The sequence below is a fragment of the Prosopis cineraria genome, unplaced genomic scaffold (assembly GCF_029017545.1).
Source record: "Prosopis cineraria cultivar Desert tree isolate PC_DT_omini unplaced genomic scaffold, ASM2901754v1 PC1595, whole genome shotgun sequence".
Taxonomy (NCBI): Eukaryota; Viridiplantae; Streptophyta; class Magnoliopsida; order Fabales; family Fabaceae; genus Prosopis; species Prosopis cineraria.
Window position 1 is genome coordinate 15,894 of NW_026556920.1, and position 13,985 is coordinate 29,878.

At 35.3% G+C, this 13,985-nt stretch overlaps 2 protein-coding genes across 2 annotated transcripts; one reads left to right on the forward strand and one right to left on the reverse strand.

The window, feature by feature from the left end:
- The first annotated feature begins 5,792 nt into the window (after positions 1-5,792).
- Positions 5,793-9,947, forward strand: LOC129300443 (cytochrome c oxidase subunit 6b-1-like). The gene is made up of 5 exons (XM_054939020.1): positions 5,793-6,079; positions 7,181-7,480; positions 7,597-7,679; positions 7,779-7,860; positions 9,654-9,947. The coding sequence occupies exons 1-5, from the start codon at positions 6,038-6,040 to the stop codon at positions 9,705-9,707; spliced, it is 561 nt and encodes a 186-aa protein (XP_054794995.1). The 5' UTR covers positions 5,793-6,037; the 3' UTR covers positions 9,708-9,947.
- Positions 9,948-10,455: 508 nt separating this feature from the next.
- On the reverse strand, positions 10,456-13,857 carry LOC129300442 (thylakoid lumenal 29 kDa protein, chloroplastic-like). The gene is made up of 9 exons (XM_054939019.1): positions 13,738-13,857; positions 13,606-13,640; positions 13,409-13,474; positions 13,287-13,327; positions 12,740-12,870; positions 12,447-12,553; positions 11,994-12,131; positions 11,091-11,225; positions 10,456-10,810 (listed from the first exon to the last, which is right to left on the reverse strand). Exons 3-9 carry the CDS (start codon positions 13,421-13,423, stop codon positions 10,700-10,702), a joined length of 678 nt encoding a protein of 225 aa, XP_054794994.1. The 5' UTR covers positions 13,424-13,474; positions 13,606-13,640; positions 13,738-13,857; the 3' UTR covers positions 10,456-10,699.
- Positions 13,858-13,985: the final 128 nt, after the last annotated feature.

Consider the following 13,985-nt stretch of genomic DNA (forward strand, 5'->3'; position numbering starts at 1 on the left):
ATAGCCATAATAATTCATTTCTCATCCCAAATAATCATCTAAACCTCAATAAATCAACATATATTTTCAGATCTAGTCTAGAATTTGATCCATAAGCCACAAATTCAAAGATCACCAATAAATTTATACTCTAGAATATTTATTATACTACTAACAACCTCAAAAATCATATTTATTCAACATAAATTCATCCCTCTTCTAGATCTTAAATTTTCTACCACTACAAAATCAAAAACCAAAGAAGAAAGATGACTAAGAAAAATTTTTTAGAACACTTACTTAGTCTTGAAAAGCTTAAAATCACACCCTAAATATCCTATTAAAAACTCTTACCTTAAAAATTTAGATATTTCGCACCGGCAACTCACTTCTCTCCGCCTCAGCTCGCGCGCAGGAAAGGAATTGAAGAAATGAAAGGAAACGGGTGAGTTTTATAAAAATTCAGTGGGTCTCACACATTTTTTTTTTATTATTTCTTCTTCTCTCTCCCCCCTTTTTTTTATTATTATTTTATATTTACTATTCATGCGGCGCCGAAAGCAAATTCGTTTTCTTCTTCTTCTTCCTTTTTTTTTGGCATACCTTTTCCCCCCTTTTTTTTATTATAATAATAATTTAATAATTTTTTTAATTAATTTTTTTAATAAATTTATTTTTTAAAAAAATTTAAATTTTTTTTAAATTTAGAATTATATCCTAAATTAGATTTAATAATCATTTTCTACTAATTTTCTTACCTCTAAATATTATTTTTTTTTAAATTTCTATTAACCTAAATTAACTATTAAAATTTAAATTGGGATGTTACAACAATGATAGGAAAATGTTGTACTGTACATGCATGTTTTACTGCTGAATCTTAATGATCATAAAATGAATGACTAGTTCAATTCATATATTTTATACAAATTGAAATAACAATGAAATAATATCATATTGGAACTTATCACCATCTTCATTTGGGTATAATTTTTTTAAAATTTATTAAAAATAAATTGGAAAGTAAAATAAAATGATTAGTGGGTTAGCCCATTTAACCCACCAGTTCTTAAGGGATGGGTTAAAATTTTTTTAACCTATATGAAAATGGGTCTAACCTAACCTAACTTGTATCTTTTCTAAACCATATAGGCCATGTAATGTCTATCTTAATATCATCAAAATTAGCACAACCAATCACTCCACATAATGGTAATTAAAATCATTAAATCCTCTTAAGTATACCACAATCATGGAAGGCTTAGATCACTTAAATACTTGAAATATAATTAAAAACTTTTGGAATTATAAAAAACTTTTAAATATGTAGTTTGGGCTCAAATTTGTTTATATTCAAAAGCAAATGGAGTATGGAAAACAAAGGAAAGCAAAACAGTAAAAAAAATATCATTTTAGTACATTCTAATAGAGACGCTAGGGCGTGTGGTCCACGCGCCATGATATGTGATATCGAGAAGGCAATTCAACCTTCATGCCATGCATCGTGGCTTGTGCACAACATGTCATGGTGCATATGCCCCTGTCATGATAGCCTTATAAGGTAAACTTCAGATATGTGTCATTTTTACATTTAATGTCTGATCAAAGTGATTCAAGTATTCACGTAAAGCTTAGTTGATAATCTAGTTAATAAAAAATTTTCTTCACAATTTGACATCATTGTGAAATTAGGACATTAGATGCAAAGAGTTAAATTTTATAACCAATTTAAGGCATCCGAGTGTTCAAATATCAAAACTCATACATTGACTTAATTTGGAACTTAAACTAAGTTTAATGGACTAATATACATGTGATTCAATAAGTAATCACATAATATCACATTAAACATAAGATTTAACCACCTAAGATCCCTATTTCACACAAAATATGACCAATCGTAATGTATTTGCATAATTATCACCACATATCACATATATTCATCTCTATATACACTTGTAATATCATTTAGTTAAGAAAATGGCTGGAATTGGCAATTAACTTTACAATCAATTGGTCATTTTTAAGTATAATTTGTTCTACGGGTTAATTAAGGATCCTTGTTAGTCTAAAAAAAAACTTAAGAATGCTAATTCCTAATTGTTACTAGGATAACTTTAAAAGCAATTGGGATAAAGAGAAAATTAATTAGATTGAGCAAGGATAAGAGATTATGTGCCTACGAAGACTATAACATTGCATTTTAATCATGAACCAATCAATTTTCTAGATCTATCCAATCTTTGAAAAAAATAGCAAAGAAATTAGTTTTCATTTAATCTTTTCTTGTTTAATTTCTATTTCTTAATCAATTAAACTCAATCAAGTTGTTATTGTTCTTGGTTAATTTAAATAACTAAGGTTTTAATTTTAATTAACTTCATGAGAGATTCGACCTAGGTTGTATGCTATACTCATTAAGGTGTTTCTTAGTTTAATTTGGGTGTTTAAGCAACTAGTGTACATCAGTGGCACAATGAGAACTCTCTCACTTGCCTCATGCCATCCGATCTTGATCTAATGCAATCTCCACCCTAGCTCATTCTTAGAGTTGTCTATTGATTCAAAATATTAATTAACAATCTTAAAGCATGGTTAATTTAATTAATCTACTAATTTTCATTCATTAGTAATTAAGTTATGGATTAGAAACTTATGATATTATAAACCAACCTATATGGTCCAGGTTGGCCTATATTCCTTCATTTCTTGATCTTATTCTCTTCTTCCCCTCAAACACTATCATTGCCACTCTTCTCACCAAATCTCCTTAAGGAAGAGGTGGTGTATCAAGACAAAGAGATTGTTTCTTAGAAGAATTACACGATACTACATTTTAGGATAAAGCTAACATCCACACTAGTAAGGGTGTGACATCAAATGCTAGAGTTTTAGGCAAGGTTGTTTGAAGTAGGTAAAGTTATAAAGTTATTAATTGATTCTCAAAGATATGACCAAACTATAGATACTTCAACTTTTAGATTTGAGCCAAATAGGAATATATAAACACTCACATAATCTATAAAAAGAGCAAGCAGAATCAAAACTCATGTTTGAGCAATCATATTAGAGCTAAATGGGATTTTGATGGCGTTTGATTTGACAATCTGTGGGCAAATGATTCTTGCCCAACTTGATTTAAAACTTACTTAAAGGAGGGATCGAATTGAACCTTGCTGACACCAAACTTGGAAATACTATCGCTAACATAGTTGAAATCCTATTTATGGTAAGCTTTCTCAAATTTGTCTGCTGCCTTTAAAACTCATAGCTTTTTCTTTCGCTTTACTTTTACTTATGGTTTTTAATTATTTGCATAGCTTGAATGAATAGTGGGTCTAGACTCCACATCTCCTCTCTTTAATTGTTTGCATAGCTTTTTCTTTCACTCTACTTTTACTTTAGTCTTGTAATTCTCAATCTTTCTTTATCTCTTTAATCCACTCTCTATTTCATCATGTTCCTCAAGCTTGTTCTCCAAACCTCTAACCTCTATCATCTATTACATTGTGTGTTGTTACCTTAATGGCATCTTTCTATGGCTATACACCTTGTCGTCATCATATGAGCCGTGAACTCATATCAGGCTCATAACTCAGTGCCTTTAAGGATATGTGGCGATACATATGGAATCCTATTTTAAAAAAACTCTCCATCATTCATATATAGCTATTTAACGATCAACACCCTTCAAGATTAATGGTAAGGAGACATTACTCTGATTTTGAAATAAGGAGGGCTACATTACTCTAACAAAAAGTTAAGGATACTAGGTTCTCTCGACAAAAAAGTAATGAGGCAAATTTTGCTTTTAACCTATAAAAAAATAAATTAAATATTTACTTCATCCTGTTCTTATTACAAGGTACTTATAACCACCTCATTAAAATCAAGTAGAGGTGATTAAACCATTAACGTTATATAAAAATAAAATGAAAGGCAAAGAGGTAAAAATATCCACAAAATCATCGACCAAAAGGATCCTGTAGCTTAAAGTGAGAAAAAAGGCAAAAATATTCATAACATTACTTTAGTAAGGGCAACAATGACCAATCTATTAAATCCCTTAAATATTGAGGTTTAATTAACACCTAAGCAAAAATTGACCTTTTTTTTTTACTAAGGTAGACTAAAAGAGTTTTAAGCAAAGGCTTAAAAATACTCATGAAATTGTCTAGCAAGAGCATCTAGTAATTTAAAGTGAGAAAAAGTATATGAGCACTCATAATGTTACTTTAGTAGGTACAACAGTGACCAACTTTTTAAAATTACCTGACACTTATTACTTCTCTACTTGGAAAAGTAATGGGCAATTTATGCCACACAATTTCTTTCCATCGCCATATATCTTACCCTCTCCCTACCTCTTCTCTTATTTTTCTTGTTTGTAAAACCTAATATTCAACATAGTGAAACGAGTTATACACAATCAAAGATTAAGAACAAAGATGATATGGCTTGCTGCAAAGAATGCAAGCACTTCATAAAGGAGGCCATCTCTACTCATGATGCCCTTGTGGTTGTACATACCTTATTTGCTACCTACCTTAAGAATATTAGCACCGCCTTAAGCGATTTCATCCATGGTGAGGTTCAAAATCCTCAATTGACTTTCAACACTACAACTCTACCCACCAATGTTCCAATCATGGTGTCGATATCGCCATTTGAGACTCTGAACTTGAAAATGATGAAATTGATTCAAGAAGCAGAGAAGGCATTTGATCAATTTGATGATGCCCTTGACAGAGATTTCAAACATTTCTCTGGCAAAGTCTCCTCAAAGAAACTTCTGACGGATTAGTTATTGTTATATCTACTAAAGTAATGTTATAAATATTCTTGCTTTTTTTCTCAATTTGGCTTACTAGATGCTCTTAGTCGATAATTTCATAAGTATTTTTGCCCTTTTGTCTAATACTTTTCAATCTACACTAGCAAAAAATGATTAATTTTTGCTTAGATGATAGCTAAACAATCAGAGTCTAAGTGATTGGTCATTGTTTCACTAATGAAGTAATGTTATAAGTATTCCTATCATTTTTTTTTTACTTTAGGGTATTAAATGCTCCTAAACAATGATTTCATGAGTTTGCCTTTTTGCCCTCAAATATAAACTTCAAATTTTACCTATGTTTAAATGAAAAAAATTAAATTTGTGTTACATTCTTTCTTATAATTAATGAATTTAATTAGAGGTAATATTAGAAAATATAATTAATATCCCATCAAGTATTTTCTTATATTGAGGATAAAAAAGTTCCTTGAGAAGGTACCTTATAATAGGAAATTGGAGTAGTGCAAATTATAACTTGTTTTTAACCATACTCAAAATCATAAATCAAATACTTTAAATTTAGATTATTCAATTATATTCGAGGATCCAAATACCATCGCAATGATATTTGCTGCTTCAAGTTTTGAAGCTTCATATGTTGTAGCTTACTGTTAACAATTACTATATCTACACCTTGCGTGGCGCTAATTGGGCACTCTTAATTTGTAAGCAATTGCTTGTGTTCAAGGGTTCTGAGCCAAGTATACCATGTTTGTTTTTTAGGTTACCCATCCGTTATCTTAACGGAGTGGAATCACTTGTCACTCGAACTAACTCCTGTTGGTTATACCATGTTTAATTATCACTATGAGCCCAGCACCTGATCCTTGTCCATGTCATCTAGAAAACTTCTGGTCAAGGATCGCCAAGCTCGACTGCAATTGGGTCAGAGGTTTTTTTACTGGACCTTAAACAAAAAGGGCAGCCCTCAACCTTTGTGCGTGGGGAGATGGAAGATGGTGGATCCGGATTCGGGATCGGGTCATGGAGCTCGGTCTGGCGTAGTCTCGATGTTTCGGGTGTTACAATGGCAACGCGGGCTCCATACGCGCCGCTCTCGACCGAGGCAGTAGCTGGGTAAATTTTTGACCTTTGACCTCAACTCCCTAACCCCAGTCCGGTCCGAAAATTGATTCTCTAATCTACCCGCGTCTTCCACTCCTCTTTGTTTTGGCCGCCTCCTCCCTTACCTCTTTACTGCGGGTCGTCCCTCCTTCATCAATGGCGGAAGCTACGGCAGAAAAATCCTCTTCTCTTGCCGAGGTACTCTTCCATTTCCTTAATTCAACCATCAATATGTATTGTTTAGTTTACTCTTATTGAATTTCTGGCTGTCAATTATGTGTTTAATGTTGATTGCACCTTCCAAATGTCATATTGGCGATCGTTTTCATCTGACGAAGTTTGATTCTGGCGGATCAGCGAGGGTTTGTGTGGGAGTTTCCTGCGGAATGATTTCTATAGATGCTGTTTCATCGATCCCCTTTCCAAGTTTCACTCATTTGAAGAAAAAAATCGAACCTTGATTTAATCTCGTAGCAATTCAGAGTCCTTGGTCTGGAGTTGGTTAGTTTATTTTGTACTTAAGTCAATTATTCTACTTTGTACTGTTGTCTCTTGAAATAACTAACGACATCCCCCTAGAGAATCTTATATTCATTAGCACGATTATATATGTTTATAATGCTCAAAATGAAAGCAAGGACCTTTTTTACTTGGCGCATTTGTCTTTCGCTGATCGGGCGTAGTCGCTTAATAATTAAGAATAAAATCAGGCTGCCTTCCAGAATTATATGCGAGATCTGCACCATGTGCATAAATTCAAGCCTCTATAATGGCCTATCGATGTTATCCCAGAGATGTGTGCCAGGTTTAATTGTTAATTGTATTCTAACCTGCCTTATGCATACCTGTTCTTTGACTAATAAGATTGGCAAAATGATACGTTTCTTTAAATAAATTCGCATGTGGGATTTGAAATTTTTTCTCATGCTTAGTGTCTTAGTAGTAGACTTTATGGCTCACTCTGTCTTCATAATTGATTGCTTGGTCATATCCTAAATGCACCATATATGCTGCATGAGACTCATCTCATGGATTTTTGACCCAACAATAGGTCTGGAAATATTAAATACATTGAAATGTAAGTTCTGGTTGAATATATATATATACATTTTATGCATAACTTGTTTCTATCTTTCCGACATCGTAGCAACTGGTGGAAACATCGAATGCTCTCAATCATCAGCTGAAAGTCAATCATTTTGAATGTTTTGTTTCTTTCTTTGACACTGGGTGATTGGTCTACTCTTGTCATGACACATTTGCTTACACTAAACATCTTCTTCCCTCTTTGATTTGCAGCAATATTTTGTGAAAGAAAAAGAGGAGAAAACAGAGACAAGCACAAAACCCTTGGAAGTCAAAGAAGTTGAAGTCCCCAAGGAGATGGCTTCTCAAGAAGCTGTTGCTGAGAAGACTGTGGAAGCAGCCACTGCAGCTGCCTCTTTAGTTAATGAGGAAAGCATTGAACTTGCTCCAGCTGCTGAAGAAAGCGCTGAGCTGGACTCTGATTCTTCTGAAGGAAGCATCAATGCAACTACAGAGCAAAGCAGTGAAAAGACAGATGAACCAGAAGCAGCAGAAGAAACCCCAGAAATTAAGGTTGCTTTATTCAGCCTAATGCGATTCCTCTCAAGAAGAGCAACCTAATTTCATAGTGAGAATGCTCTTGATTTCCTTTTGGTTTTGGTTATTCACATTTGTGCTGTTGATTACAGCTTGAGACTGCTCCAGCTGATTTCCGCTTCCCAACTACAAATCAAACAAGGCATTGCTTTACTCGATATGTTGAGTATCACCGGTGAGCTATAGTCTGTTGCCTTTTGTTTTCATTAAGCTTCTTTTTTACACTTTCTGAATAACTCCTCACATTTTTTACAACGTTGTGATGCCTTTGTAGATGCATAGCTGCAAAAGGGGAAGGTGCCCCAGAATGTGACAAGTTTGCAAAATATTACCGGTCTCTTTGCCCTGGGGAATGGGTATGTAGTTCCACCAGCATTCAACATGGTTAATTGTCTACTATTTCTAATAGGCAGCATTAGAATCTGTTCATCTGTTTCAGTGCTTTGCCTACATACATATCTTGTTTTATGATTCTATGTCTGGTATCTTTATAATATTGGAGGGGGGATCTTGAGGATAGTTACACAATACTCTGGATCCTCATATTCTTAGACTCTTTGTCAACCCTGCTCTATATCATGTTCAATATGTTATCCAGCATCCTGTCCTTTGGCTGTTATGACAAAATTATTTGTGTCAAGGTAGTCAAAAAGCAAAAATTGCCCTTAAAATGACTTATGAAAGTGCACGCTGAAGTAAGTCAAGGTGCTAAAATAACAAAAAATATGCATATAAAGAAAAAGGGACAAATGTGATTTGAAATAACATTTGACAATGGATTCTTGAAAAGGCGGAATGCATTAGAGTTTATAGGCTTTAATAGTAGCTGTGGGCGTGATCATGAATATTAGTATTAGAGTTCAACCCAAACCCTAACTCGTGTAGTTTCTGTATATCAAGCTGTGGTTTACTTGTTCCACTAAATGAATGTTCTTGTGTAGGATTTAATATTGTAAAAGGAAGCTGGTTGACAGTGTGGTGGTTTCTGATGCTTTGTGTGTGTGTGTGTGTATTGTGAATGTCTACAAAGCCCTTAAAACTAATAGCCCAAATAATATTTGAATGTGAGACAGTAAGAGGTACAATCTTACCCTATTATTCCCTTATATATAAATGGTTGGAATGGACTTCTGTTTTGTGGTTTTTGAATTTGACTTGTAGGCTGATTGCTTCACCTGAGTAAGTTGCCTGAGGTGCAAGCCTTTCACCAGGGAAAAGATGCCACAGGCACTTTCCTTTTGGCTCCTCAGTGAAGGCAGCCCCTCTCTTGATGAATGAGGTGCTGGACCTGTTTAGCACCTCAGTGAGTGCCTTTGACTACGCTGATTTGTTTGTGACTTGTACCTGGAAACTAGGCTGTTCCTTGTGAGGTACAGGAGCTTCACTTGATTAACTGGACAAGTTGTATGAAGATCTTCTCCTTGATATATATATTATATGTGTCTATCCTTCATCCAGAGTTGCTTCACAAAAGCCTAGCAATATACGTCAAATCTTAAGGAAACCTACTGTAATTTTTGAAACACGAGGGTATCAAGTGTAATCTAGTATTACCTCTGTGAAGGTTAGCGTGATTTAGTTGAAAAAAATGTTTGCTTGTAATTTTAGTGTTGCTCAGCAAAAATACTAAAATAGTCGTAACTAGTTTGTAGTTTTTTCTGGCTAAAGTGCATATAACATGTGCAAGACTGCAACTAACACCCTAGACTCCAAAAAGTGACTTGGACCCTCCTGAAATTTCGATGTTATGCAGCGCCCCCCCCCCCCCCAAAAAAAAAAAAAAACACACACACACACACAAAGGGCGGTTTTTTCTTCCTATAAGTGACTCCGTTAACTCCATTGACAGAGCTCCTTCACGCAAAACCTACATCTCTTTGGAGCTCAGTCTGCATTTTTTCCCTTTCTTCCCTCGACTTCCCAGCTCAACCCTGAAATCTTAGGATATAAGGTTACATTCTGGTCGCCTATATTGACAACATTGCCCTAGAGTGGGCTATTAGATTATACACATAAATTGTTCACCATTGACTTATCTTGCCCATCCTGCAAAAGCTTGAATATCTTCATCTCATGTGTTTTCTTTGCTACCACTAATTTAAAATTGAAACTGCTGGCTAATATTTGCCTTTGTGTATCTGTTCATCAGATTGACAGATGGAATGAGCAAAGGGAGAACGGAACATTCCCTGGTCCTCTGTAGGATGTTTCTTCCCTGAAATTATCTACACAAGTTACCTGCTAGTGCTACTGTCACATTCAAATTGCTGTTCGGCTCCACATAAAAAATTCTGCTGAGATATAAAAACTCTCGACCCCACGGGGCATGCTGAATGTTATACACTCGATCAATAAGAAATTTTGACTATATATTTGAAGTACCTTGAGTTCGAATACGGATGCTTTCATTGCTTATAAAGGATCGATTTCCTGTTTTGAATAATCTCCAAATTCCAATGCCTTCGCAGATTTTCTCCTTTTGATTTCTGTACCAAGTAACCCGAAAAATAAACCCTGGAATACGTTATGTTGGATGGTGGGTTTTCAATCGTGAGAAACCCTTAAAATGGGTGTGATGGCTGGACCGAGGAGGAGAAATGCATGGGGGTTGTCAGAAGGTGTGGCTTGAAAAAAGTTAGGATGGCAAGAGAATGCACATTTCAATGAGTCGGTTAATTCTCAACATACTAATGGTCAATTACATTGGACAAGTGGTACTGCGAAATACATGAGACCTTGATGTTTCTTTTTGCACTTTAAGTAAGCGAATTAGAAGGCCCTTGCTAAAAATATCCAAGCATTAACCAGAACCAAATATTTCTAAATTTTTTGGAAAGTGGATTTGAGGATTGCAACTTGATGATGTGGGCAGTAAGATGTCATCGTTGCTTTTTGAAGCACTTTCGCAGGGTCAGATGCCATCCATGTACACAATTCTTTGCTACTTACTATGATGAAACATGTCTCCGAGTAAGTCAATTCCTATCAAACTGTTCGTCAAATCAGTGTACCATATAATTGAAACTCTGTTCAATTATCAAAGTGCTTTCCTTTGATACATCTGGACAAGCAATTACATTCTGAAACTGTCACTTGACCAAAAGCAGAAGTCTCAAAACTTTGAAATTGCAGGGAGGGGGTAAAGGAGGAAGGAAAGATCCAATCGACTGCTGCTTCAGCTTCTATCCGCACCTTCTACAGTTTGAGTTTGGTAACATCGATCTTCTTGACGGGATATGTATATGCCTCATAATTAATACTTTGGCCTAAGGTGCTCAATTTTGTGAGAGTAGTTATGAGATCAACCTGACAAGCAAAAATAGAAAGGAACAAGAGTCGATTCCCAAGCCAAACAATGACGTCGATAAAGAATTCTATAGGTACCATTAATGCATGTAAGCATAATATATCGCAGATAATTACTTTTTTTTGCCCTGCCGTCCAGTGGTGATCATTCATAAATAACGGTGCCAATAGTGATTGTGACAACCAAATAGGAGGGTTGGGATAATAACTCGTTACCATAAACCCCTCTTCTTCCCTTAAAAAAAAATGTGTATATATAGAGATAGATAGAGAGAGTTACCTCATAGTCTGTCTGAGACACAGTTTCTCGGCTCCGTTGATATTTTTGGACCCATGGAGCAACATCCGGGTCAGTGGCCAGTAAGGTCTCTGTTACCATCTGATCAGGACCCAAGAAAGCAGACATAACAGCAAGCTGGTCAACACACAGCAATAAGGAGTCAGTAAGTACTATATACACTGTCCATGTAGCGTTGAATAAATGAATGAAGCCTTCCTTTTCATTGTTTTTCATAGTCATTCTTTTCTTTCTCGACTCTACTTTTGCCATTTCAAAAACTTTTTTTTTTTTGGTCAAGTCAAAAACTTCTATAAAAGGGTGCTGTGAGAGGAAAAAAGCCGATGGATCTATGAAGTAGCCAATCTAAGAAGCCAGCCAAAAGGAAAAGAGAAACTCTGTCATATACCTCATCCCAAAGATTAAGATGGCTATTGCAAACTGTATGTGTTAAGCAACTGAGGGTAGTGAATTAAGTGCGTAAACGTTAGCATGTCCAGTGAAGGATGAAAATCAATGGACTCTTTTCCTCACTTTTACGTCACTGATTTCAAACACTTAAGGCTATTATGATATTGCTTTTTAAGGTATGTTCATCTCGTAACATTTTACCCTTACTAGCATCTCTATGGTTGAAAAAACTTGGGGGTTCTCATTGAAGAATTTCCTTGAAAAAAACGTGTTAGGATTTACTTCTCTCATTTCAAGGCCAGAACAAAATATTCCACATGGCAGGCTAAGCTGTACTTCGCATGATAATGATAAAAACCGTGAAGGTATTGGCCCAAAAAAAAAAACCTGGAAGTCATTGTTCTCAAGGCATGCATGACATTGTTGACCGTCAATGCCTTCCTATGTTCCATTTGGGAGTTAGCACACGATATAAATAGTGGTCAAATGAAGTACCTGACGAGGTCCAAAGCCTACAGCAGAAAACTTGTCTTTCATTTCCTTGACACTAGCTTTCTCCCACAGGGGAACTCTACCCTCTGGATCCGGATCTTGAGCATCCGCCCTACCAAACTGCTTATCGAACAAGCCCCACTGATTCAACATTAAGAATTGCATGCATTACATGTGCAATTCGATGGAAGCTTGAGTTGTAAACTTTAAGATTATTGAGGAGAGACTACATATTACATGCTCAACAATAAGAATTGCACGCATCACATGCTCTGACAACAGATCTTTCAGTAGTCTATTGCCAAAACTTCAGTTTGTGAAACTGGTCATAAACCAAGATATCTTTACCCCAAAATTCAGAAGAGATGCGTTCTTGCACACCATCTTAAAAAATAAGAGGAAGACCCCCTAAACCTTGAAAAGTTTGAAAGCAGAGTAGATCAAAAGGATATATACCTGCCCGTTTGATCCATAAGCATTGTACAACAAGTTTCCCTTCTCTTCATTTCCACCACACTTGCGAATGGCAGATGCTAAAAATGTACCCTTGACAGCACTTTGCGCTACAAAAGATTAAGTCAATATTTTCAGGGAATAGAACATTAACCATCGAACACAATATATATAACCTTCCTTATCCAACAGAATCAAAATCACGAGTCAAAATACAGATAAAACCCCATTGTCATGTGTACTGTGTGTCGTTCATAACTTTTGAGTTTCAGCTTGACGATATTAAAATATATAACCTGCATACTGGATCAGATCTGCAAAGGATATGGGTCCACCCTTGGAATATGAATCTATCTCCTTTTTTGCTTCCTCTAACAAATTCAAGGCTGCAGAAAGTCCTTTATTTTCAGGTCTACTTATTTCCGGGCTTCAGGCAGGGCAAAAAAAAAAAAAAAAAAAAAACAAAAAAAAGAAAAGAAAATAGTATGGTTATCACTGAGCAAAGGTAAAAACCAAATGTCACGAAGAAAAAGGAGAACTTTTGCAGTGCAACCAAAAGCTTACTTATAAAACATGAAATTCAAGATAGATTAAAAAAACAAGTTAGCATAACATCCATGACTTAGAAGTTGTTTTTCTCATCCTCATAACCATAAATTACTTTTAAAATTCTGATAATTTTGATGCAGCAAAATAACCTTCAGGATACACCAAAATTCTAAACTCCACCATATTAATATATAGAGTATATGAAGTGCTCATGTCTTGTATCCATCGAAGATTTAAATTCCTATGCTTTAGTTCCATACTCATTGAAGTTACTGCCCAAGGGAAAAGGAATACCTGAACCGTATTGATCCGTTTGGGCCACCTGTTTTTGTTGCCTACAGACTTAATCAGTTTCCAATCAGTATTTGCTTTGAAAGATGGATGAGACTATACACACACACACACTCGCTTCTCACCTTATCATAAGTCATAGCATCATTCAAAGCCAATGTTAGCAAGGATGGAATAATATAAGGATTTCCCTGAAATCAGTTCAGATATATTTGTAGTTCAATCATGTGGAAAAACCACAAACATAAGGATTATGATATATGATCTCTAATTTGTATACAAGCCATTTTAACCGTGAGGAAAACCGGTCAGCATTACAAACCTTTATAACCGTATAAAGTGTTCCCTTGATATCAGCTGTGATAATAAAAAGTTAGAACTCGGCAGATAATAGAGATCAATTGACTTTGGCATGACTCGCATGAAAATGTCATCTAAACTAAACAAAACTTACATAGAAATTCAGAACGCTGTCTTCGTTGTATCAAATCAGCAGCATTGGCGACCCCAACAAGGGATGGAGAGCTTTCTATCAGTCCCTACATAGAGATACAACTGGCGGAAACTCATCATCACATCATTCGCATCCATTAATTCTATATACTAAAGGTATATAGCATCGACAAGCCTACAACGACAAACACGCATATTTGAATTGCGAAGAGAAGACAGTTCATGTATGATATGAAGTTCAATTGCCGG